This window comes from Melanostigma gelatinosum (genome assembly GCF_949748355.1).
Source record: "Melanostigma gelatinosum genome assembly, chromosome: 20".
Lineage (NCBI taxonomy): Eukaryota > Metazoa > Chordata > Actinopteri > Perciformes > Zoarcidae > Melanostigma > Melanostigma gelatinosum.
In genome coordinates, this window is record NC_136653.1 from 4,620,722 (window position 1) to 4,645,811 (window position 25,090).

The 25,090-nt window shown below is 44.4% G+C and overlaps 1 protein-coding gene across 1 annotated transcript in view; it reads right to left on the reverse strand.

Annotated features, from left to right (window-relative positions):
- The window catches only part of kcnh2b (potassium voltage-gated channel, subfamily H (eag-related), member 2b), a gene marked incomplete at both ends in the record, with an annotated part of 239,506 nt that extends 214,416 nt beyond the window's left edge, over positions 1 to 25,090 (reverse strand). The window contains one exon of the mRNA XM_079292121.1: positions 25,015 to 25,090. Coding sequence (XP_079148247.1) covers positions 25,015 to 25,090 — 76 coding nt within the window. The remainder of the gene's footprint in view (positions 1 to 25,014) is intronic.

The following is a 25,090-nucleotide window of genomic DNA, read 5'->3' on the forward strand; positions in this document are numbered from 1 at the left end:
ACAGCAGCCACGAGGTAGCTCAACTCATTGCCCGCCACGGGAAACCTTTCTCAGATGGTGACTTCATAAAACAGTGCCTCACTAAAGTCGCAAGTGCCCGGAATAAATGCAGGAAATCAACAACGTCAGCGTGTCCAGAAACACAGTTGTGCGGCGAATCGAAGACTTGTCAGCTAACCTAAACCATCAAGTGTCAGATAAAGCGCGTGCTTTTGCGTTTTACTGCATTGCATATGATGAGAGCACAGATGCCACAGACACCGCACAGCTGTTCATTTGTTTGCGGGGAGTTGACGATCATTTCTGCATTCGGAGCTGCTTGATTTTAGGAGTCTAAAGAGCACAACAACAGGTAAGGACATGTTTGAAGCTGTGTCAGATGCAATTGACAAGATGGGACAAGCTGTGTGGAGTTATAACAGATAGGGCTCCAGCTATGAAAGGCGAGCGCAAGAGAGCGGAGGTTAGGCTATTAAAATGCAGCGTATCACCCACCAAGAAGCCCTCTGTGCTCAGACAGTCCAGCTCGGCGATGTGATCAACACGGTTGTGAAAACTGTCAACATAATTCGAGCACGAGGGCACTCTACGCAACTTCAATGTTGCGCACTTCCCCACGCAGTCCGAAGTCAAATGTGTTTTTCCAAAGGCCAACCTTTCTGCTAAAAGGGGGAAATACGTGTCCATGATAACGTCTCTCATGACAGAGCTCAGTCAGTGCTTACATGGCGGCTGGTCAACAGAGGGCGATAGGGCGCCGCCCCACCTTGAGCCACAACAAATAAAAATAAAATGAATAATAATCATAATAAACTATACAAATTGTCAATATTCGTGTTTTTGAAATATGGAATCACCCAGTAATATGTGTAAAATATGATATCTGCGGTAAATGTATGCTTTTCCTGCATGTCCTCTCTGCATGTGCACGTCTCAGCAGCTCTGTGGCGCTGGAGAAACTGCCCAAAAGAGCAGTGAAGCAGTTTAGCCAATTGCTGATTAAAGATATAAATGTGTGACATACAATTTAGCCAATCAGCGCCCTCAAATAGATTCAGCTTGGAGCAGAATCGGTTCTGCCCCAAGCTGCGCGTTCCCGTCCGGACGAGTCTCTACAGGCGGGCGCGAGCTCCAGCGCGAGCACTACTCCTCCAAGACCCGTTTGAGAGGAGAACTTTGAGGAGAAACTGCAGAGCTGATATCAGATCAACCTGACCTCACAATCAGACAGCAGACTAGCAGGAAAGGGAAGCAGTACATGAAGCTACCAGCTGTAAATAAGATGTCCTGACGTGTTTGTCAAAGTGTTATTTTCTGCTTTTTTTCATGTTGGAATAAATGTTAAATATTTAACTGCAAAGTAGCAATACGTGTTTGATACCTTAATTTATTTAGCATTAAATCATACTGGGATGTTTGCTGAAATTGATTGGATGTGGCACAGCCCTACCTAGAACATGTTCCACCAGCTGCCATGGCTTTCAATATGTTTCTCTCATTGAGAGAGACATCGAGCTGTTCTCAACTCCCTTCTATTTGAATAATGAGTCTGTTCGGCTCAACATACGTGAGCAAACATCTCTGTTAAATCGGAACAAAAGCACATTGAGAACCAAATTTGATTGATTTTGCTCACTTTAACACACTAGGGGTGAGGCGATCGGACCTGAGTGGCCCAGCCCTTGGTATATTTTTCTGTATGTGGCCCTCAGTGAAAAAAGTTTGGACACCCCTGGGGTAAGCGGTCTTGCTATCTTCCAAATGCTCATTTTAAAACGTATTAAACCTATGCAAAGTAGCCGTAAAGTTATTAAGTATCAATGACAAAATTAAATGAAGCATTCACGAACCGTGTACCCCTTTCAGCCACCTCCGAAACAGTAACAGATACAATGTTTCTCGTTTGGAAGACGTATTTTCACCAACTGGACATTTCTAGGCTTTTAGCCTCATGCTGGCATGTCCCCTTCAAAATAAGAGTCCCACTTTCGAAATAAAATTATAAGCCAACCGGCCAGCGAGTGGTGAACAGCTGTTTGTGTGGCGTGTCTTCCATTACTTCCTGTTTCCTTCACCTACATTCCCCTGGGTCCTAAGTCCCTCCATGTACAGCTTCTTATCACCCTCTATGTACCAACGTACATTTATACAAAATACCACACATATTATGGTAATCAGCGTTGTGTCTGACCTAAATACCCAAAAAAGCATCCGAGGACCGTAATCGAATACACTCCTCGTATTCCAACACATGTTTTCGGCTGAGGTGATGGAGTAAATTGCTCGTGTTGCCACCAGAGGCCATAACAGCGGCTCGACAAACTTTACAATTTATCGTCTTTTGAGCTACGTCGGATTTTTTAAAACCAAAAAACCTCCAAACAGCAGACACAGCTCCTCTCTCCTCCTGCATCGCTCTGTTCTGTTCTTTAATGTAGCGACGGAGCTTCTTCTACCTGTTAGCAGACTGTTGTGCTAGCGGGCTAGCTAGCTAGCGAGCTGTACCCAGCATGCCGTTCAGCAGTGTAATTTTATATATGTACAATTATTAGTGTTACTAATTGGTTGTGTCACAAACTGTTGTGTTGTGGTGTTTTGTTGTTAAAGAGCGTTAGTTGTGGGTTATTAATTGTTGTTATAAAGTTAGAACCATGACGGGTTCCCTCTCAATACACTTAAGACAACTAGCTCCGACTGTAGCGCTCTCAGCAGCGAACAATATATTTAGCTGCCTGTTGAAGAGCACCGGTATGACGGTGTGTGAAAAATGTATATCATAAGAGAAATTAAAACCGGTATACCGCCCAGCATTAGTCAGAAGTGTAGATCACAGCGTCGGTGGCTCCGTCTCCCACAAAGCTCGGATGTCTGTCTCTGTTGAAACCACTTACAGTAAAGGAGCCATTTAGCTCTGTGGCCTCTGCTCTATGTCAATGGATGATCGTAATGCTCTCAGAGAGCTGCTGTTGTGCCTGAACACACACAGACACTTTAACACAAATACTCTCTTACCCAGCACACGGACTCTTTTACCTTGTGATACACTGCGAATAGAGTCAAGTATCCAGTTAGTGCGAGTGGAATCTCCCGGGCGTCTCGTGGGAACACATACAAACTACATGAACGTCTCCATGTGCATGAGGCCTCGTGTGATTGTGTTTGTGCTGCTTCAGCGTGAGACTCTGTCAGGCTGATAGACGGCCTCCGCTAAAGAGCTTCCAGCTTTTGAAGAGCTCCGATGTTCCCCGTTACTTTCACTTAGTGTCGGGCCCCACTGTGAGGCATACTGCGTTCATAAATAGTCATGTAGATGGTTAGCGGGAAGGAGGAAAGGCCGGGGACAGGGACAGGGCGTGCGAAGCAAGAGACAGCGTGAGGGCTGGCTGAGGATGAATAAAGCCATGGGAATGGGATGGTGGCGCAGAAAGACTTTGGGAGGGAAGAATGACAGGAGATCAATCGAGAGGGGCAAATTATAGAGGGAGATATGGGGAAGAGGAGAGTGGATGAAGACAGCAGAAGTGATCTGTGCAGGGATGGAAGGCACAGGAAGAATCGGACCACATTGCTGAGCAATTAGACTGCATCAAGGAAATGGACTGCAAGACTGTGGTGGGGAAAAAACATCTCTTTTTCTCCCAAGGCTTTTGAGAGCATTTCACTCTGTGTCTGTGGATTCAGTTCAACTTAATTCGACTTTATTCATCTCCATTCAGATCAACAGCTACACGCCAAATAGATTATAGAGCAATAGGAAGAAAGAGGACGCTGCAAATCACAAAGCTAAAACAAACTATGTGAAATTGGTGATCAGTCCACCAGGTCAGGAAACATAAACATAAATATCTTCATCTCTAACAATCTACACAAGGCAATACGTTCTTACAAAGGCCACAGATGGCCAGCCCGAGGACACTTTAGTCACACACTCTAAAATAAAATAGTGGAAGGTGAGTGCACTATAAAAGAAAATTGGGAGTGATTTGAACGCAGCCATACTGCACATTCAGCACTTAACCCACAGTTATATTTGCCTTTATGTTCCATGAAGACACCCCGCACTCAGAAGAAAAGCATGCGGTGTCACGGTTTTGATGTGGGCAGTAACAAACTGTTAACGGCGTGGGTGTGTCGTGGTGCAGATGGACCGTAACGTAACGATTTGCATCGTGCCATTGCATGTGATTACCCATCTCTCTCCCATCATCTCCTGTCAATGTTCTGCTGATACCAGCAAGGCTCGACCTTTCCTCAGCAAACAGTTTGCATACATTCAGCAGTTGGGGAGCAACATTAGTCTGACGAATGTAAGTCCAATATTCACTCTCTTTTAGGTGAATGGTCTACACATCAACTCCTGAGGGGAATATCGGTCCTTTTAGCTGCTAAATAAAAAAATTAATAAAACATGAAATTGGATCTCTGCATTTACAGCCGAACCCGTAAGCATTGAGGAGCAGTGTGTTGGGTTCAGTGACTCAAGGACACTTCAACATGCAGACAGTAGAAGCCAGGTATCGAACTGCCAACCTTGAGGTCAGACGTCCCACTGAGCCGTGCTCTGACCAGCTGGTCTCTGTGTCTGTGTGCTGGTCGCTGCTGTGCAGGTAGAGACCTTTTCACTGAAGACAGACGCAGCAAACAACGCTAGGAGGCGCTGACAGTGAAACAAAATAATAGAACCACGAGCTGAACCATCTATGAGGCTGCATCTTTCTCTGTGGGTTCATATTTCATATTTCATTTGATACACTGTAATTGAAAGAATACAGATTATAGCCGCGTTAAGCTGAACTTTGTGTGTGTAACCTTAAAGGCATTTACGGGGCTCTGTTGGCAGTAATGGAATATGATATGATTGAGCATGCTTTCTTTGTGAATGGTTGTGTTTTCGTTACTTTACATAGAGGCATTCACATTTACATACAGAGTGGGTCGTCTTCCCGGAGCCGGACGCCATGTGTCTACAGTAGCCCAGGACGGACACACCAAATACTGGCTCTAGTTATAGGCTAATTGAATGTTTAGGTTTTTGTGTCGGCCATGCAGCCTCGCTCCTCTGCCTGCCAGCTCAGAAGATTTGATTATCCCCAACTATTCAACTCCCTAGTATGTTCAGTACATTGTGGAATTGACAATAAAGCAAACTTTGAACTTTGAACTTTGATTATGCCTTCATGACAAACGTCTTGTCTGGAATTGAAGTGCACTTCCTTCATCGTTTAGATAGGAAGGAAGTGAGAGGTTTGTATGCTTCTGGTATTGATTGTGCCTCCTTCAACCAAGCACTGATTGAATTTCAAATCACAAATCCATGAAATATTTCGACCGGTTTAGTCTTGATTGCAGCTCCCGTTGCCACTGAAAGCATGCGTCTCCGGATGTATCTCCCTTGAGTCACCGTACGTCTGAACAACAGTCACAGCCCGGCTCTTCCTCTAACCGTCGGCAAGATTTTTTGGGAGAAGGTAATGCATCATACAATGCCCTTTATGAAGAACGAAAATGAAGTCCGAACACACCGAGGCAATTTCTCTTGCTAAGTGTTCTTCATTAGACTTGATTGTGAAACGGCCGCTGAGCAGGAACTATCCTCGAACAAGGAAGAGGTAGACAGTCATTATTCCCTGTTCCACAGAGGTGATGTCCTCCTCCTGTGAACCGCTGATTTAGAAGTCTTTCTCTAACCACCTGCTATTCTCACACATTTCTGCACACTTCATTTCTTTTCAGAATAACCTATTGGGTGGATGATATTCAAGACTGCCGTGTCCGACTCGAGCTCTTTGTGCGCCCCATTGTTTTGGAGGAACGGCTCAGCTGCTGCAGTTATTATTACGTTGGAATGAGTTTGAAGGCTGCAGCGGATGATTTATGGATGTTGGAAAGTTTTGTTCCTGTATCAATGGAGTCGGGGCATTACTTGGATATGAGCGTATTTATTGAGTGTGTCTGTAAAAAAGAAGAGATGGGGATGCGTCAAACACAAACTTGGACGAGGAATGGAACTAGAGAGAAGGCAGCGAGACACGGCACAGCGTGAGTCCTGAGTTAGAAGTACGGAGACACAGCGGGCACCTCTAATCAAGAGAGCAGACACAACACTCACCCAGCATGCTGGTGAGGAGCAGCGCCAACAGGTTGCCTACGTTCTCATGGAGCGCTCAATCAGCATGTGTACATCATTCAACTGTGAATAAATATCGTGGCATAAAGCAGCTGGATGCAAAACACAAATATGTGTAAATATATAAAAGACACATTTTAGTGTTTGTATTTGTGTCGTTTCTCTCTAATACATCTATCAGACAGAGAGGCTGACCTCATCAGTGACATTATGACCTCTCACTTTAAGTTTGACCCCCCACCAAGAAAAGGCTAAAATGTCTAATTACTCAAATGTTCCTGCTCCCTGCAACTGAACATGACCGGAGGTGACCCACTCAGAGCATTCCACCAAGACGGAACTCAATGAAATATCTTCCAGTAGCTGAGGCCATACAACCGTCTCCCTCTGTCAGATGCTGCTTCGGGTCAATAGGATCCCATTATTATTATTATTATTATTATTATTATTATTATTATTCGGAATTTTCCAACCTTTTATTAAAATCGCTGCAGATAAGAATAGTTTTGTCAAATATTTGCAGGCGTGTTTTTCATATTGTGTTGTTTATTGGTCACGCCCTTGGTGTGCAGAGGCCTGAATGCTGGGTTAGAGTCCGGCCCATCCTGTCTGTCCATCGAGCAATCTAACCAAGCAGAAATACTTCAGAAAGAATTGCCACAGCACACACTCTTGACAGATCATGACATTCAAACTGACTTTGCCCATTTCTCCAGCATGAATTAAAAACCTCTGTGCCCGTTCCTCCATTATCAATTCCTCTCCACCCTTCCTTCATAAAGCACAAATATCGTCTACATGGTGGACACATCCTGGGTTCAACAGGCTGTCCTCCTGGGAGACGGAAGGAGCCTGTTCAGATATTCATGAAAACAGTGGAGATTGGTTATGTGGATGCGCCTCCGTGAATTAGCGGCAGCAGCAGCAGCCCCTCAGAGGCTCATGAAAGCTGATGGGTTTGTCTGGTTGCACTGAGCACTAGGTAATACAGAGGCAAAGATGTGTGTGTGTGTGTGTGTGTGTGTGTTGTACATTTCATTTTCCAGCCTTTGTGGTTTTCAGTCACCGATAATGGTCGACAGAAGCAAGCTGTTTAAGTCTTTTATAGGAGCAGAGTCCTTTAGAGCAGGGGTTCTTAACCTTTTTGACCTCGGGGCCCAACTTTTCAAGTACAAAGTGTCCCGGGGCCCACTCTGACTATATGCATCAAAAGTGTCAGACAACCTGTAGGTCATACAGAAACAGAGCAGTGGGCCTTTGGAGTCAGTAAAAATTTAAGATTTTTGTCCGCATAAAATAAAAAAGTATCTTTCAGTATAAATAACTGCCGGTGGCTGTATCTGTACAGGTAAAGGACAGTATAGGGCTGTAACTACACTAACTGAACAACTGCCTCAAATTTGAAGAAGATTGGACAAAGTATGACCTTTCTACAGAGTTTCTTCCATGAAGAGATCCAGGCGGAGCTCTAAAAGGACATTTGGAGACCCAAATGGACACATGGTAACCACATGATATTCTGACACACTAAAGGTGTTTCTCCCTTTATATTGTGATTTTATATTATTTTCCTTTTATTTTTAGCCTTTGCAAATTGCAAAAACTATGTATATATGGTCGATGACATGGTGTGTGAGTAGCGGACTTGCTGTGCTTAATGGCTGCGACCGAGCGCACGATCGAGAATGAGAATAGCTCAGTTACGCAAACGTTGGTTGACGGCTTATGGAAGAGGAGGATGAGGTTTGTACTATAAGTACTAGCGTTTTCTGAAGGCAGTAGCTCCATGGTAACATCCGCTAGCACGTTGTCGGGTCTGTAATGTGTCTTTTTCCGTCGAAATGCTGCAAGATACGACTTGCAGCGGTTATGGCGACTTTGGACAGTGTGTGTGTGGGCTCCTTTTGTGGAGAAACCATAAGAAATGAAAGAAAATTGATGATTTCTTTGCAAAGATGAGGATTTTGGGCATGCTGGGATACCAAACACGGACATGTTTTGTGACGTATTTGCGCAAACAAGCCGTAGGAACGGAAGGGGAGGGGATCGAGGATGCCGGTGTTGAACAGGCAAAACCCTTGTTAAATAAATGAGATGATAGAATGTGATGATCACAAAGACATTTATTATCATGTGTATGTAAACCTGCATACACAACAAGAAGCCCAACAGACTTTCCCACGAGCGTTGGATGTTTCGTCGCTACGTGTCGCTTTATTTTTGAAGGCTTCAGTGCTTCGTTTGATAGCATTAGCTCACATTCCACACACTGAGCCCTCGGCTCTGCCTCGTTGCCTCCGTTCACAAAGCCGTACTTAAGAAAGTCAGGGTTGTACTTGCGCACACATTTAGACTTTTGGAGGGTATGGCACCACTGTCGTCTTCGTTTTTTCTTTTTAATAACGTATCCATAACTTTCGCTACAGGCTAGCGGCTAGCTGAGTGTCTTCTTCTGCTTATTGCAGCTTGTTAAACAACTGACTGACGCATTACCGCCACCAGGTGGTGGGAAGCTATATTGTAACTGAGTGTCTCATGGATAACAGTGATATCTCTGGTGTCTTCAATTGATAACCTATGCGGTCCCGCGGCCCTCGCGGCCCACAGGTGCAAAACTGAAAGTTTTTCGCGGCCCTCTAGGTGGCGCTCGCGGCCCAATCATGGGCCGCGAATGAATGATTTTGAGAAAGGTATCTCATTGCAAATATTTTGACTGTTGCAATTTTGATGTGGCTTGAAAAATAAGGAGAGAATGATCATTTGTATCATTCTCTCAAGTCATTATTTATATTATATTGAACTAGAAAATCATTTCCTGCTGAAAATGCGTCGGAATGCTGAAATTTGAAATGAATTGCAAAACATTGCTGAAAATAGATATCCAATTTTTAAAAAATTGCAAAAAGCTTAATAATTCAAAAAGTTGAAAGATTACAAATATGAAGTTATATCACCCCTCTCCTGAAAGAGCTGAACATTTTTATATTCTAACGGTTTCTGTGGCTTAAATAATTTCATCAGTGGTGATATTTGTAGTCGTAGAAGTTGTAGGAGAAGTATTATTAGTAGAAGTATTAGTAGCATTAGAATAAGTACTAGTAGTAGCAGTAGTAATATTTGTAGTTGTAGTAGAAGTATTATTAGTAGTAGAAGTATTAGTAATTTGAAGAAGTAGTAGAAGACGTAGTATATTACTACTTTTAGTAGCATGAATAGCAGTAGTAGTAGCAGTTGTCGTATAAGTAATAGTGGTAGTGGTAGTAATAGCAGTAGTGGTAGTAATAATATTGATGGTAGCAGTAATAGCAGTAGTAATAGTAGCAACAGAAAAAGTTATAGTGGTAGTAGTAATACTATATTAGCAGCAGCAGTAGTAGTTGTTGCAGTATTAGTAAGAGCATTCATTTTTTTAACAAAAAAGCCTAATTTTGAGCTTGTTTAAATACAGTTAATCCATGGGGCTTTTATTTTGAAAGCGTGGGGCTGGGTGGGGGGGAGAGGGGGAGCGGAGACATAATCATAATGTTTGACACACATAAACAGAGGTTATTAAATGCCTGGCTTCATCACAAGCATTTCAGTTAGAATTCACTCTCTGGGGCTTTTATTTTGAAATGGGGTGTGGGGTGTGGGGGAGAAGGGGAGAGGAGACAGAATCATAATGTTAGATAAACACAAACCGGTTATTAAATGACAGGCTCATCACAAGCATTTCAGTTAGAATTCATTCTGTGGGGCTTTTATTTTGAAATGGCGTGTGTGTGTGTGGGGGGGGGGGTGGAGGAGGGGGGAAAGACCTCTAAAGATCCCTAAGACCTGAATGACTGTATGAGAGACACAGAGAGATAGAGGGAGAGGAGTGTATGTGCGCGTGTGTCTGTGAGTCTGTGTGTTTATCAACATCACTAATTGGCTCAATCGCGAACACCTGTGTGCCTGAAGCCATTTGAAAATATTCTCCATAGAGATCCCATTGAAAATAAAAAGCTTAATAATTCAAAAAGTTTAAAGGTTAGAAATATGAAAAGTCATAGCACCCCTCTGGTGAAAGAGCTGAACATTTTAATAGTTGAACGGTTTCTGGAGCTTAAAATATGAAGGAGAAGAAGAGGTGGGACGGAAGAAATAGAAGTTGAATAAAGATTCGTAGAACAATAGTTGGAATGCTGAACAGCATTCCAACAATGACAGTTTTTCATTATTATGGTGGGATTTTTGCAGGAATCTGTAGAACTGCAGAAAGGAAGCACTGCTTCTTGTATTACCATTGAATGCTGACACTAAGCATGAACTCTGAGGTGCAAAATCGTTAAATACAAGCATAACATGTGGGGATGCTGGCATGCTTTTTCCAGATGTGGTGAGATGGGGCAAACAAAGCACCATTGAGGGCTAAAATCCTGCATTTCCCAGTTTCATAGTTCCTCATCGATCACTGACATTATCAGAGAGTGATCTAAAACGCCCTCAAGCAGTCTCTGCTCTTGGTGACATCACTGACCACATCTTGCTTCTCCCTGCAATTTCCTCCTAATGAGCTTTTGAAGCCTGAGAGGCTGAGAAGCTGATGGAGAGGCTGATTAAATATAAGCTGCTGCTGCTCAGGAGGAAAACACCATTTCATATTCCCACAGACACACAAACACACACACAGATTCATGAGACATGCACGCATCCAAATACACACAAATGTATGTATGAGATCTCAGACACACGAGCACGTTCCCGCAGACCCACCAACGCAAACTGAATAATTCACGAAGCCCAGACCTCGGGGGCTCTGCAATCTACCAGTCAGTGTGTGTGTGTGTGTGTGTGTGTGTGTGTGTGTGTTTATGCGTTTGGAATCTCCCTGAGTGCACTGCGTAGGCGGATAAGGAGGGAAGCCCATGTGTTAGAAGCACAAGTGTACACAGCAGCTCTGCTATACGGAGACGGAGAGATAAAGGAGGAGCAAGTGAGATTAGGAACAAAGGAGAGAAGATGAACATGCCTAGACAACGGGGGGGGGGGGGGCACACTACCACTACCTCCCTCAATCTGACTACATAACATCACGATGGGGTCTGATCGCCAAAGACTTTCCACAATTCTTTGAGGTGCACTGTGCAATGAATATGTCTGTTCACTCTGATGAACCACAGGCCATTTTAAAACCACAACTTCAGCGATTTGGCCATAGCCATCTTGGATTACGCTGCCTGGATTGAACATTGTTCGTTTGATCATATATGGGGGACTATTGTCTCTGATTGAGTCTCTTGGTTCTTCTTTAGGGTCCTTGCCCTTTCACCCACATTGCGTTCTGTCGGTCTGGTTCGATGTTCTGACAGTCCACCCGCAGGAGGCAGTCTCAGTGGGAAGCTTATGTCTTTCCTTTCCTTAAATCTGGGCACGATTCTCATCATCTAGTCCTTGTTCCCATTTGTCCATGAATTCGCTCACTGGAGACAACTGAATAAACTCAATGTGCTTCTGAACATAGTATGTTTTTATGTTATTTCCATGGCTCTGCTGGTCTACCGGGTTATGAGGCCCCTGAGCGGGAGCACCTTATCCGCTTTGTGCAGTCCACAACAGATGTGGTTGCAAGCTCCGGGAACAGCAGGAGGACCTTGAGTTAGTGTTACCGTTTTGAACTCCTATTCCATTCGGTTGTATCATAATACCGGTGCACTCGATTGTGTTATACCATTATGTTGGAAGGCGTTATTTCCTCACCTTGCACTCCACTGCCTTAGACTGCAGTTCTATATTTGCTGGCTCCATCGGTCCATGCTACAGAGCGTTCCAGGGAAATGATGATGAGGCATATCACAGTCCATTGGGTCATGCTGTAGGAATTGTAAGGTGGGTGTTTCAAGCTCAATACTAGTATTTTCTTAGCAGTCGTCAGATAGAAATAAAACTCAAAGGTGTGTCATTTCAAAGTGAAGCCTTTTGTATAATAGTAACATGTTCTAATGGTCAATGTGACAACACATTGACCATTAGGAGTGCAAGGGAACATAGATGTGGAATGCTGGAGTTCAAAACTCCTCCAGGGGACCAAGTGAAATCGACTTGTACATTTCTGTTGACCAACACACACGCCGCTGTATGAGCCATGTGCAGTGACCGTGTTCATCGTGCAGCCCTGCTGCTGTGAAGCACTCCATCCAACAGCTGTCAGCTCACAGGTGGGACACAGTCCTGTGTTGGTCCCTCTGGTGAACCCGTCGATCATACTCGACTGCCATCTCTCTCACTGTGCCAGAGAAATAATTACATATGTCCCCATATTTATGACATATTTATATGTCCCCTAAAATGAAAATGCTGCCAAAGCACCACTTCTTTCCATAATGCACTTGTATATTCGTCCTCTTAGAGATGCTGGCTGTCGCCAAGACAGAAGTGTGCAGTGCTGGAGAAGTGCTGAGACAGCTGACAGGAGGATGGGGGGTCCTGTCATGTTTTTTGACAGCCGAAGCCGGAACATTTTTTTCAGTCCACTTAGGGTTGCATTTCTGTGCCGTTTCTAAACAGTGGGTGTAAATAACACCTTTCCACCAATATACTTTCATTCACTACCTGAACAGAAACGTGTGAAATACCTGCATGTTGTGTTGTGTATCGGCCCATATCATGGGAGATACCATCGACTTTATATCACGGTAGACGTAGTCCCTGTGACGTTACCCTTTGGTTTGTGGACGACAGTTATGAAGCCTCAAGATCTGGAATTTGGTCGTCACCATCTTGGTTTGGTAACGACCTGTCAATCACAAGGTAGAACCGACCTAAAGCATGCCCTGTTTTCTAAATGGAGCATAATGTACTAAATGAACATCATGCTGCATTGAAGAATACTTGAAACTAGAGATTGAGACATAAACTCATGTTTACAATGTTTACTGAGGGAATAAATCAAGAGAGAAGTAGAGTCATTTTCTCATAGACGTCCATACAACCAGAGGAGTCGCCCCCTGGTGGACATTAAAAAGACTATGTGTAAAGACGGGTTCACATAAGATGTGTTGCCTATATTCTTCCGTGCCATTGTAAACCAATTGGGCTGTACACACAGGACGTACGGTAGAGTTGCGGCGTCCCTCACCCTACGTCTCTATGAGCCGCGAGTGAATCTGGCAAGAAAACCCATAATCTACTATGAACACGTAAATGACGGATTATATACAATATAAACGATCCGATTCTGATAAATGATCTCCTGGAGTTTCAATTCCCCCGATTTCAGATCCCGTTTACTTTACTGGCCTCCAGATTGAACATTTGCATTTTGTGTATTTAGGAACCAGGCAAGAGGAAGAGGTGGGAGAAACTTCTTCGGTTAACGTGCTGCTCGAGCACCTCTCACTGGAGTGGGGCAGCATGTTTGTATTGCTAATCCATGGTATCTCTACCGCACGTTACTGAAAATGATATGAATGGAAATAAAAACTTGGTCAAGAACAAATCCCACGTAAGTGCAACCCGGAGGTCACCCGACTCACAGCTTGGATTCCCTCATTGCACACAGCTTGGATTCAGTCATGCGCGGGACACTTTTCAGAGAGTACACAACAGTCTAGTCGTTAAGAGTGATAATCCCATAATCAGCCCAATCCTTAATGGGCTGTTTCGCTCTGAAGTGTCTCAGGCTACAGTGTCTACAACGTCTCCCTCTGCCTTAACGAGGTTATGCAGATTTATGCAAATTAGGTCTAATCCCCGGAACACTGGGGGATCCGGTGTCTTGAAGTTGGTCGGCCTTTTTCTGTGTCGTCGCCGCCGCTCTCGGGGCGGCAGAGGAGTCAAGGTGAACGAGAGAGGAAGTCCGAAAGCGTATGTGAGAGGTGTATGATCAAGACTGGAGGAGAGAGACTTGATGATGATGAATGGGGGGGACGAGCGTGAAAGGACATGAAGCAGTGGCGAATAGAGGTCCAGGCAATGGGCCGAGAGGGGAGGGAGCGCAGAGTACGGGGACTCATGGAAGGCGGTAAACAGACACGCCCACTTCAACTGCTGAGCGGTGCTGAAACGCCTATTGATGACATTACACATATTTGGATATGATTCACTTTGACAGGATTATAATCAAGACTTTTTTTTAGTCTGCTGCAACATTTCAGAAATGTGTTTCTTGACAGAAGCATATTTGCATTACTTGCCATTCGATTGCTGCAGCACTGTACAATCCGTCTGCTCCATGTGTGCATGGCTACTGCAGTGCCATTTAGAAAGAGGTTAGGGCATCATTGTTCAAGAAGTAAAAACAAGATGCACGAGGAGCGGACTTCAAAATAAAAGCAGGAAACACTAAACCTGAATGAAAAATGAAAAGATAAGAAAAGAAGACTCAAAACACAAACTTCTATCGACACAGAAAGATGCAACACAGTCCAGTCATAGAAAGAGATTGTGGTTAAAGCTAAAAACAAACATTTACCTTCCACCATGCCACAATGAAACACACTGCTTCCTGCACTGGCACTGATTGTCTTAATAGGGCGCTATCATCCAGTATCAACACAAAGGTTTATGGATATTTCTACTACGATGACATGGGGCATTAAAGCATCGACTCTCTTTGTTTTCATGGTGAGCTTGTGGCAGACTTTGTATCATTTCCTTCTTTGCTTTTGTTCCAAGGGAGACCTGCCCTTTCTCAAAGTACGGAATCAACCCGACAAGGTGCTGATGCTGCTGCTGCATCCAGTCTCATCTGTTCAGAGAAGACACACAGCAGAGATGCTGTGTTGATGCTTTAGTCTTTGGGGCACACGCTGTTCATGAAGAGGCACAGCCAATTAGAAGCTGATGACGTGGAGGGAGACACAACCCTCCACTGAGTGTCATCATCTGAGAGAACAGATTGTGAGTTCATCTCTCCCTCGATATCTGTGCAGCCACAGACGTTCAGCTCCGACTTAAAAATGTGACTTTTCTTCTTTTTTAAAGCTAGTTTCAGACCATCTGCAGATTTTCACGAGTTCAGCTTTCTCACAGGGAGCCAGCATGCTCTTGGCTTTATTTACTCCCAAGAACACCCAACTGCATTCACTGGGAGAGTTGATCATGACGACATTATAAAGCAATCCAACACAAACATTAGAAGGAAAGAAATAAGAACATTGGGTCTCCGTGTCAGTGGTGCCTCCATGGCTAACAAACAAGATGGTCCTGCTCTGATCTCAACCAACCACGTTACACCTGATGCTCCATGTGTTGTGTACTATAAATTACATGATCAACATTCTTGCTGGTATATTTTTAGACAATAACACCCTTAAATAAAGACTGTTAGATGGAGCTAAATGTCTACAAGCTTCCCTTTATACCAGTTATACCCTGGCTGCTAATCCAGGTACCATATATTAGATTTAACAACTCATGTATGAATTGTGCTTCAAACACTTTGCATGAACATTGAGGTCAAAGCAGGCTATTCATGATGAATGTTTCTTTTCATTGTGAATATTGCATAAGAACATCATGCTGTAGCTAATATGCTGCATCGTCGAGGTCTGTTGTTGTCACAGTAGTTCTGACTGAGATCACATCTGACCGTGTGATCAGACTCACAGGTGAATTTGATGTCGACATGAACTTTTTGCACCTTGTAAGTGACCTGATGTCCTTCAACAAACAGATTTACTGGAAGCGAGGACTGTTGCTCTAACATGCAGAAACCACAGCCTTCTATGGAGGTGATTCCTCCTGTGACGTGTTTGTAACCCGGGACAGGATCACTGCGCTCCGTTCTCCTCAAGCATCCTTATCAAAGCGGACTCTGTCCCGTCCCTCAGGGCTGAGAGTCCCGCGGAATGAAGTGTCTCAGGTCCTTGACTCAACCTTCTCTTGTGGTTCGCGATGAGTTATTGCTCAGGCTTATGTGTGGAGTATGAACGAGTTGTTGGACCAGAGGGTCAAAAGGTTCAGATCCTGGAAGCAGCTGGGACGATGAGGGTGGTCACTGATCGCACTGAATGAAACGCCCTCTGTCCTCCTTTAACATTATATATCGATTTCATGTAGTGTTTAACAAACGGCCACAGTGCTTTGTACTGGTCTGATGTTTATGCTAGTTTCCCAAAAAATATTTTTACTTTCCTCATTTTTTTACAGGAATATTTTGCTTGTTTGTTGTTTTTAATGGAAAGCTTGAACTCGCAAACAAACACAGCAAACCCGTACACCGCTAGCTCTCCCCTCTCAGCCCCCCTCAGCAGGTGCCCTGTGGCCCGGCTGGACGTGTGCTCATTTGAAATGCAAAGGCAGTTTGGCAGCACAGAGGGTATACGATGGGCATCGGAGAGATGGAGAGGAGGAAGGAAGGAGGAAGAGGGAGAGAAAACAGGTTGTCAAACGAGACAAAGAGCAGAACAGAGGAGGGAGCGCGAGAGAGAAGAGTGTTTATAAGCTCAGAGAGTTTTACAAGCGTGTGTGTGTGTGTGTGTCTGCGCTCACGTCACGCGTGTTCTGTTGTGTGCACACTTGGTAACGTGTGTGTGTGTGTGTGTGTTTATGAACGGGAGACAGGGAAGAAGACAGGAGAAGAGACGGAGAGACGGAGAGAGAGCGAGAGACAGAGAGAGAGATTTCACACCAATAAAGTGCAATCATGAGGCACTGACTCAGTCCTGACCTCAGCACCATGTAGCAGCGTTGCTGTGTTCACACCCTCCGAGTGAAACAGATGGAGCGGAGAAACAAAGCTCAGTGCCGGAGAAAACCCGTCATACTGGATTTACTCTGAACTGGCTCAGTATAGCAACTACAGGAGCCTTTCTGTGCAAAGAACTTTCTTTGCTTTTTTATAGTACGAGAGTCAAATTAGACAAATCCAACGTGCAGGCCTGCAGATGGAACCCTCAGATGTCCTCATGGTCTATTCCATGTACGCGGGCCGCATGTTGCAGAGCGCGTTGAGACACTTGCATGTACTCAGCAGCACTTGCGTGTCCTTTCACAGAAGCAGAGTGAGGCATCTCGTCCTCGCTGCTCTGGGCACATCAAGGGTCTGCGCCTCATATGCAGCTCTCAGCCTGAGCTCATGAAAGAGAGGAAACACAGGCGCTAATATGCTGTAAATCTACTTCCACAATGTTGTATATTTTATCTCAAAGCACTGGAAACTATATCATTATTTAGACTTTGTACATGGAAGAATATGGAATGCAATTGATGTCAGATGTTATATGCCACTAAGCCACTTAAATGTATTTTATTTGTATGTGTTGTTTCAGTTCTTTTATAATTTTATTCCAAAACTACCCTTTCTTCTGAGAGCCATTTTCAGTAAGCACACTGTAAAGGCACACAAGCCACCAATGTTTTATTGAGGAAGGATCGGGGAGCCATTTATAAACCCCCAGAACTGACTTTAACGAGATGAAGAGATTATGTACATTTACGATGCCATTTTTATATAATTGGGTTTTTATTTTTCGGAGAACTTTCTTGAACATTGCAACTTTGTGGTTCTTGGTCAGATATTGTAATTCGTCCTCTGCGATGTGATTCTTCGGTCTACTCTTCATGCAGCACCTCAGGCATATCTGTCCGTCCTGAAATGAGAGCTCTGCAGAGATGACGCATTTTTGTAGGCCGACCCCGGAAGCGTCGATTTCTCCATCGGATTTTAGATTTTTGCAAATAAGCTCTGCGACAAACACAAGTTTATAATATTTGCAAGTTGTGTTCAGCAAGATAATCTCCACGAATGAACACACACTTTTATGATGTTTGAGGCGTGACTGCAACCGGAAGCTGCAAACAGCTAATCGAGGAACTGCACCACGGTCAGGGCCAGTATGCACGACGAGGATGTGAAGGCGGACGAGCCGCCGTGAAGACGTTTAGTCGTCTCATAGACACTAAAGAGCTTCAGAATTTACCAGAGGGATATTTACTGACATGTTTTATATCGGCGAACAAAAATCGATTTAACTGCAAGTAAATCTGGACTCGACCTTGACGTGCAAACGGAGCTCATTGTTGCCTTCTGTGTGAGCCATGGACCTTTATTGAACCCTCCTTTGCTGAAGTATAAACTGCTCCACAAAACAGTTATGAGGCAGCTGTCAACGGCACGAATATGTCTTCTGAATAAACAGTGAATGCATTGTCCCTTTAGCGACTGAGCTAACACGCTGAGCTCAGCACCGTAGTGTATTCAGCAAAGTTTACTCAAGCAGGACGCAATAATGCATTTGTTTGGGTCTATTTTCAGCTGTGGATGAATACACATTGGGTGCATTGGTGAGAATGTTTCCAGCAGCACGACTGTGCATGTTGGAATGACTCCAAATAAAAAATATCCATGTGAAAAGATCTGATTGTCTGATATTGTGCATGTAATGAAGGATCGAGTCGAGCAGTGCAGCATTGTGGCTCACTGACGTGTTTCTAACAGCTGTTGGACCACAGTGGAGCTCTCCGGCACAGAGGAAGAGGATACATCAGGCTTTGAGACACACACACTACTTGTTGGTGGCTTCCTTCATTACTCCATCTAAAACAGGCCTCCAATGCTTCCTCAAGTCTCTATAATTACAGTTCAAAACACCCACCTGGTTCACTCGAACCAATCAATCAGTTCACCCAAAACTGGAGCCACCCACATGTCAGCGTTGTGTTCCAAATGATCACAATTGCTGCACCTGAGGAAGCACTTGTACTTCATTATGACAGTTCATCAACGTACTGCACGTTAAACTCTAAACAATCTCTGAAAGATGAAGAATACCTGCTGATGGCTACTGTACCTTTTCCCTGCTGTGTGTGTGTGTGTGTGTGTGTGTGTGTGTGTGTGTGTGTGTGTGTGTGTGTGTGTGTGTGTGTGTGTGTGTGTGTGTGTGTGAGGGAGGTAGGGTGCGTGGGTGTGGGAGTCAGGGGGGCCAGTTGCTATGGCGATGAAGTGTTGGTACTTCAGCTGCAGAGCGGTAACATCCTCCCCGGAGGACAGCGGCTTCTTCGAGGCTTGTAATTGGGCAAAGCCTTCGCTGAGGAGCGCCAACACAGACAACACGTGACCCATGAAGGGGTTGCTATGACCTCATGCTGAGGCCGACTTCTGTTGTGCAGTGCAGTCCGGTCCACGCGGAGCAAATAAACATGGAGGCTCGCAGTACAGTAGACGGAGGATCGGTGTACAGTAAGCAGGGATGGTCTGAAGTCAGCGGATCAGAGTGAGCTGGTCCTGCTGGTCTTGTGAGTCCTGGTTTTAAACCGCCAGTCTCATTACGTTTGAATAGAATACATCCAGAACAAGCAGAGAACAGTAGCAATGCTGTCCCTCATGAATTATTCACCCTCTGTTCAGCCCACCTGCAGATGATCAGGTCTCCACACCCTTTGGCCAAACGGTGCACCTTCAAAATATGGACCATCGTGAATGTGAAAATGGGATTGTCTGATATTCTGCCGAACAATAGAGCAGTAACACATTATTATTCCCCGAAATGTGATCAGAGGTGTCTGTGAAATGTTGACTATGAAACAGAAGGCCTGGGCTGCGCTCGAGTCCAAGAAGAAACAAAGGAACGATGTGAGGGAGAATCTTTGGTCAGACACCCGGTGCTCAGAGAGTCTGCCTGCCCTGGTGCCCCCGCAAGGAATTGTGGGACGGCATTACCTCCTTTCTTAAAGAATGGTCAAGTGTCGGCTATGCTTAAGGAGTTAACAAAGGAAGCATTCAGAGGGTTGGACCAGCTCTTAGTGTGGCTGCCTCTTCTCTCCGGGTCATCTCACTCAGTTAGGAACCTTCCCAAGCAAGAAGGACTGTTTGACCGCAGCCCTCTGCTCTGAAGAGACATGACAAAGATCACAAAGATGAGAGGTATAAATGTATGCATGTCACACGAGTGTGGATATGCTTTGCTAATAATCACTCATCATGACGTGTGCTGCCTCAATCTGTGATGGATTTCCTCCGGCCGAGTCATCTGTAGCAGGATCGTGCTCCTATTGATTTCCCTCCAGCGGACACATCTATAATCTCCACTTTGACCTCCTGTCCAATGATCATACTCACATGTTTAATAGCTACTGTACATGACTGTCCGGGCTGCTCCAGCTGATAGATTTGCATGCGTTTTTGAAGAGTTGATGCCTCCATCACAGCATATATACAATGATTTCATAAACTGTATGTACATTGGCTGAACATAGAACTGAGCAAAAATGATCAGTTGCTTGTGGAGACAAACAAGACAGAGAACCCGAGTGGAATAGAGTGCAGGAGGAGAACACCTCTCCCTCTCATGGTACCGACTGTTCGACCATTTCACAAATCAAGTCCCGGAGCTGCTTCATCAAACTGCCACCGGATTTCCCACACAGAATGAGAGGAGGGGGGGGGGGGGTCTCGGTGTAGCAACAGATGCCCATTGTTTGCTCCTTAATTATCTCGAGGCGGAGCGTCAAGTACCCGTAGTAAATTACCCTAAAAGCTCCATCCTGGGATAAGAGCCGCCTTCGCCACGCTCACGCTCCCGTGCGGCGCAGCGCTGCGTGGAAGAACACACCAGGGCTCTGCCCTCCACACACTTGGTTTACTCAGCTCCGGACAACATGAGAGGAGTGGGCTCAGGTTTCAGTGATCGGTGGTCGAGTGGTTACGGCGCATGCCGTGAGACCGCAACGTCTAGGGTTCGATATCGGCCTTTGTTGCATGACATACCCCCCCCTCTCTCTGCCTCTGGACTGTCGCGTCTAATGAAGGTGAAAAATGCCCCAAAAATGCCATAAACATAAAAGGTTTTGGTGATGTGGAGCAGTGGGGGGGGGGGCAAAGAAATGGGCCCTTGGAGTTATTCTGAAGCAGTATTGGCCAATCAACAGAAGAGTTTGCTGCGTAAAAAGACAGATTTTGTCAATTAGAAAATGTCTAAACAGCTGCTCGTGTCCGCTGACGCTCCTCCTCCGTGCTTGCTATAGTTCATTACCCACAAGCCATTAGACACCATGTCATCCCCGCCTGGACAGCCCGACCAAAAAACTGCAACAACTGATGGACAGTTATTCCATAGGTACGAGTCCCTGGGAGACATCTGGAGAGGCCTCTCCCCTGGAACGCTGCGGCTCATACATGTAACATGTTGCACAGATAAACAGCCAGCGCTTCCCGCCGCACCACATGCAAATCTGCTGTAAAGAAACAATTAAGATGTGACCACAGCGTTCTGTTATGGGAAAATATGTCATCGTCTTATGCTTTAGGACTAAAGAATGCAAATCTTTAACTGTACAGGCACCAAACACCTTTTCAGTAGATGATTCTATCAGTTTTGCATCCAGGTGTCTTGTTATCTGTTATCTTGTTATCTGTTTGTTCCTGTGCATTGTTTCTGTCTTTAAAGACGGGGACACACACAGGGGTCATGATTGCAGTATTTCCCTTGATGGGCATCAGCTGAAGGGCATGACCCTCTGCAGGCATATATGATGTGTGATGGTTCACAGGCTCATTCCGTCTCTGCAATACTGTGACTTAACTCTTTGACCAGGTCACAGTGACATCAAAGGACGCACCTGACTGGGTGTATCCATGGTTTATTGCAGTGGTGTATAAAGTACTCAAAAGCCATACTTGAGTAAAAGTAAAGATACCTTACTGGAAAACTACTCAAGTAAAAGTAAAAAGTCACCTATTAGAATACTACTTGAGTAAAAGTCTTAAAGTATCTGATATTTATTGTACTTAAGTACAAAAGTACTTAAGTATCAAAAGTAATTTTCTGATATTAAATGTACATCATGACCTGAACATTAAATGAACATCATAACCTGTTCATTGGAAGTAAAAGTACAAGTAAATGCTGTTAATAAAAAAGCAAAAGGTCAGAATTTTGAGAATTATGAAGTTTATTCTTTTAAGTGCTGTGGCACCATGACCAGGGACATGGAGCTGTGTTGAACATAATTGGGTTGGCTGTGATCCATCCAGGAGCAACAATGTTCAACATAATATATTGTACATAACTATACTTTTGCATCTACTATGAACTTATCATCATAATTCTCCGAAAAGCAATATGACACTATGAAGGAGTTGTAACAGTGCGTTTATAAGTCTGCTCATTAGACTAGAGGATGTAGAGGGCAAATGCATAATATTATGTTCAGCAAAACATATCCACTTGATGCAGCAGGTCAGTGTTTAGAGAAAGGACGCCTGCCTTGTAAACTCCTATGGGCCTGATTTGAACACAATAGACAAAGGTTTTGCTCAAGCTGAATCTGCAATTGGGGGACTGCTACCATCATAACTCCATCTGATCATCCACAACATGACTCAAATATCAAAACATGATCAATACTAAAGCAGCAACCCAGTCATTACTTGAAACTGAAAAATGTCCTGTTCATCTTCAAAAGAAGTTGGTTTTCAAAATGGTGAGAATTCAGTCTCGCTCGTCTTGGGCTGAAGACTCGTCCTGCGATGCTAAATAGCTTTCACAGGCCGCTGAGGCAGGTAGAGGTGTGTTCAGCGTCACAGACAGCTTGCACTCAGCTGCGAAGGATTTCCCTAATGCTAACGTGAATGCTAACGCTAACGCTAACGCTGCGCTCTCTCGGCTCCCATCAATCCTATGGCGTGGTGGCTAGCTACAGCTAACGTTAGCCAACTAGTGCTGCACAACTGTCAACACTTCCTCAGCTCACTAACTCGCTAGCGATCCACGGGTGTTGGTCTTCGTCACCACCGTCGTTTGTTGCGGGAGTAGCAGGTGCTTCCATCATTGTAGAGTGGAATTCTACTCATGTAGTCGCCCGCTATCTATAGCATGTAGCATCCTGGGCATCACTGGGAATCAAAACACCGTGGCTTTGAGAGCACTTGTTTGCAATTGTGCATTAACGTGATTAACCAATGATTTAACTTGCTGCTAGGTCCACTGATTCACCAAACCTGCTGGCTTGCAGTCTGTGTTCCACCACAGTCCCTGACGCTGCTCTCATGATTCATTTTTTTCGAAAGATAGATTTGACTTTGTAGCGAGTAACGAAGGTTTCAGGGGAAATGTATCGGAGTAAAAGTATCAGTTTTCTTTGCAAAATGTAGTGAAGTAAAAGTAAAAGTAAACAGAAATATAAGTTGTAAAGTAAAGTACAGATACCCAAAGAAACTACTTAAGTACAGTAACGAAGTATTTCTACTTCGTTACTGTAAACCACTGGTTTATTGTGGGGCACTGACAACAAAGGGATTTGTAAACAGGCTGTAAAAGCGCCTTCAGGTTATCGTAAAGACAGGACACTATGCTTCAAAGAAAAACATCTGCCTTGACTGGTTTCCTTCTTCTGTTTATTCTTGTTTGCGAACCAAGATAACAGCATTCTAGCTGGGTATAAATGTCCATGCATTTGAATGTGTCGTCAGAGCACCTCTTGCAGATGACGGTGATGTATCTGTGAGACTGTGTTCTCTTTGCTTGCAAGCAAATAAATTGACTATTACAACTTTGATCGTTCATCCAGACTCTGTTTCATTTGACATTGATTTGATAACACTTTGACACTCTTCTCCCGACTATTCATAGAAATATTCCACAACAGTTCCAATACATTCAGTGATCCACGCTCGTCGGGATGGGAAATAAGCAAAGCAGGATTAATGTCAATCGGCACAACTCCAACATCCATTATTCAACTCGACTGCACTTGTGTGGGTCGCTTTTGTTTTTAGCACCTCTTTGTCAGAGGGGGGGAGGGATGTTTCTGCACAAAGATCCATCACCATAGCACCTTGTTTGAAGCTCAAGAGCATAAGGGCGAAGTGGTGGAAGGCAGAGAGCCTCTAAAGATCAATCTCATCCGTCCCCAAGGGCAGCGGTTGACATTTAGGTTCCTTAAACGCTACATTTAAATCTAGAATACACGTCTCTTGAAACCTGAACTGGCGAAACATTAACGATAAACACGCCACAGCCATCAGCATCCTCATCCTCGCTGCATTGTGGCTGCTGAGGCGCGTCTGAAGTCTGGTCACGTGAGATTGGAAAAAAAACATGAATGATTTGCATGAAAGACAACTCCTCCGCAGGGGAAGTGAGGACGGATGAAGCCAGTGTATTCTCAGACAGATATAGGCAGCTTCACAATGGCATGCCTCGGGGCTCTATGAAAGATTTAGTAGCTCGGATATACTGTTTGTTTTTGTCGCTTACAACTTGGATTAATTGAGGACTTTTTTTTTCTTTCAAAGCAAACAAAGCAGAGTGTGTAATACGTGGATGTCTGAAAAGCATGTGCATATCATAAGAGCTTTATTGAGGTGTCCAACAGTTTCCGTACGATCACTATTTCACATCCAGATATTAGACCCCGGACCCTAAAAGCACCAGAGTGTGTCATTTTTTGCAGATTGCTTTTTCTGACAAGATCAGTCAAGACGGCAGCAGGATGAGACATCAAAGCACGAGAGTGCAGAACAAAAGTAATCACAATAGTTTTGTTGTATTTTCAGGAGGTTTTGTAGTGATTGCTGTGCATCCTGCTGACCCTCTCCTGGATGACAGCTGCAGGCTGCAGATTCCACAAATAACAGTCAGAGCGTTCACACCGACACAAGCTGCTCATGTTTAGATCAGGAATGAAGGTGGTGGAAAGGAGTCCAATCACGCTGATGCCATCACATTATTATTTATTTATTTCTGGGATTTTACCAGCTTTCTGTTGCACAAGTTCTAACCTCAGCACCATGACTGCACCATGACTTCATTATTGAGGCTAATTCTGGAAAACAAAATATCAAACCGAGATCATTAGACGGCCCTTTACAAACAGCTTTTGAATATAAAATACATGAATAAATAAAAATGGGCCTTAATAAAAGGAAATAAGCTACGTAGTTATAAATGATCTCACAGAAGGGAAGAAAACAATGATCTTACTCTGACTGTCGAATTTCCTGATGATGGTGTCCAGGAAGGTGTTCTGCGGAGCCACGTGGCCCCTCCGGACCGGCAT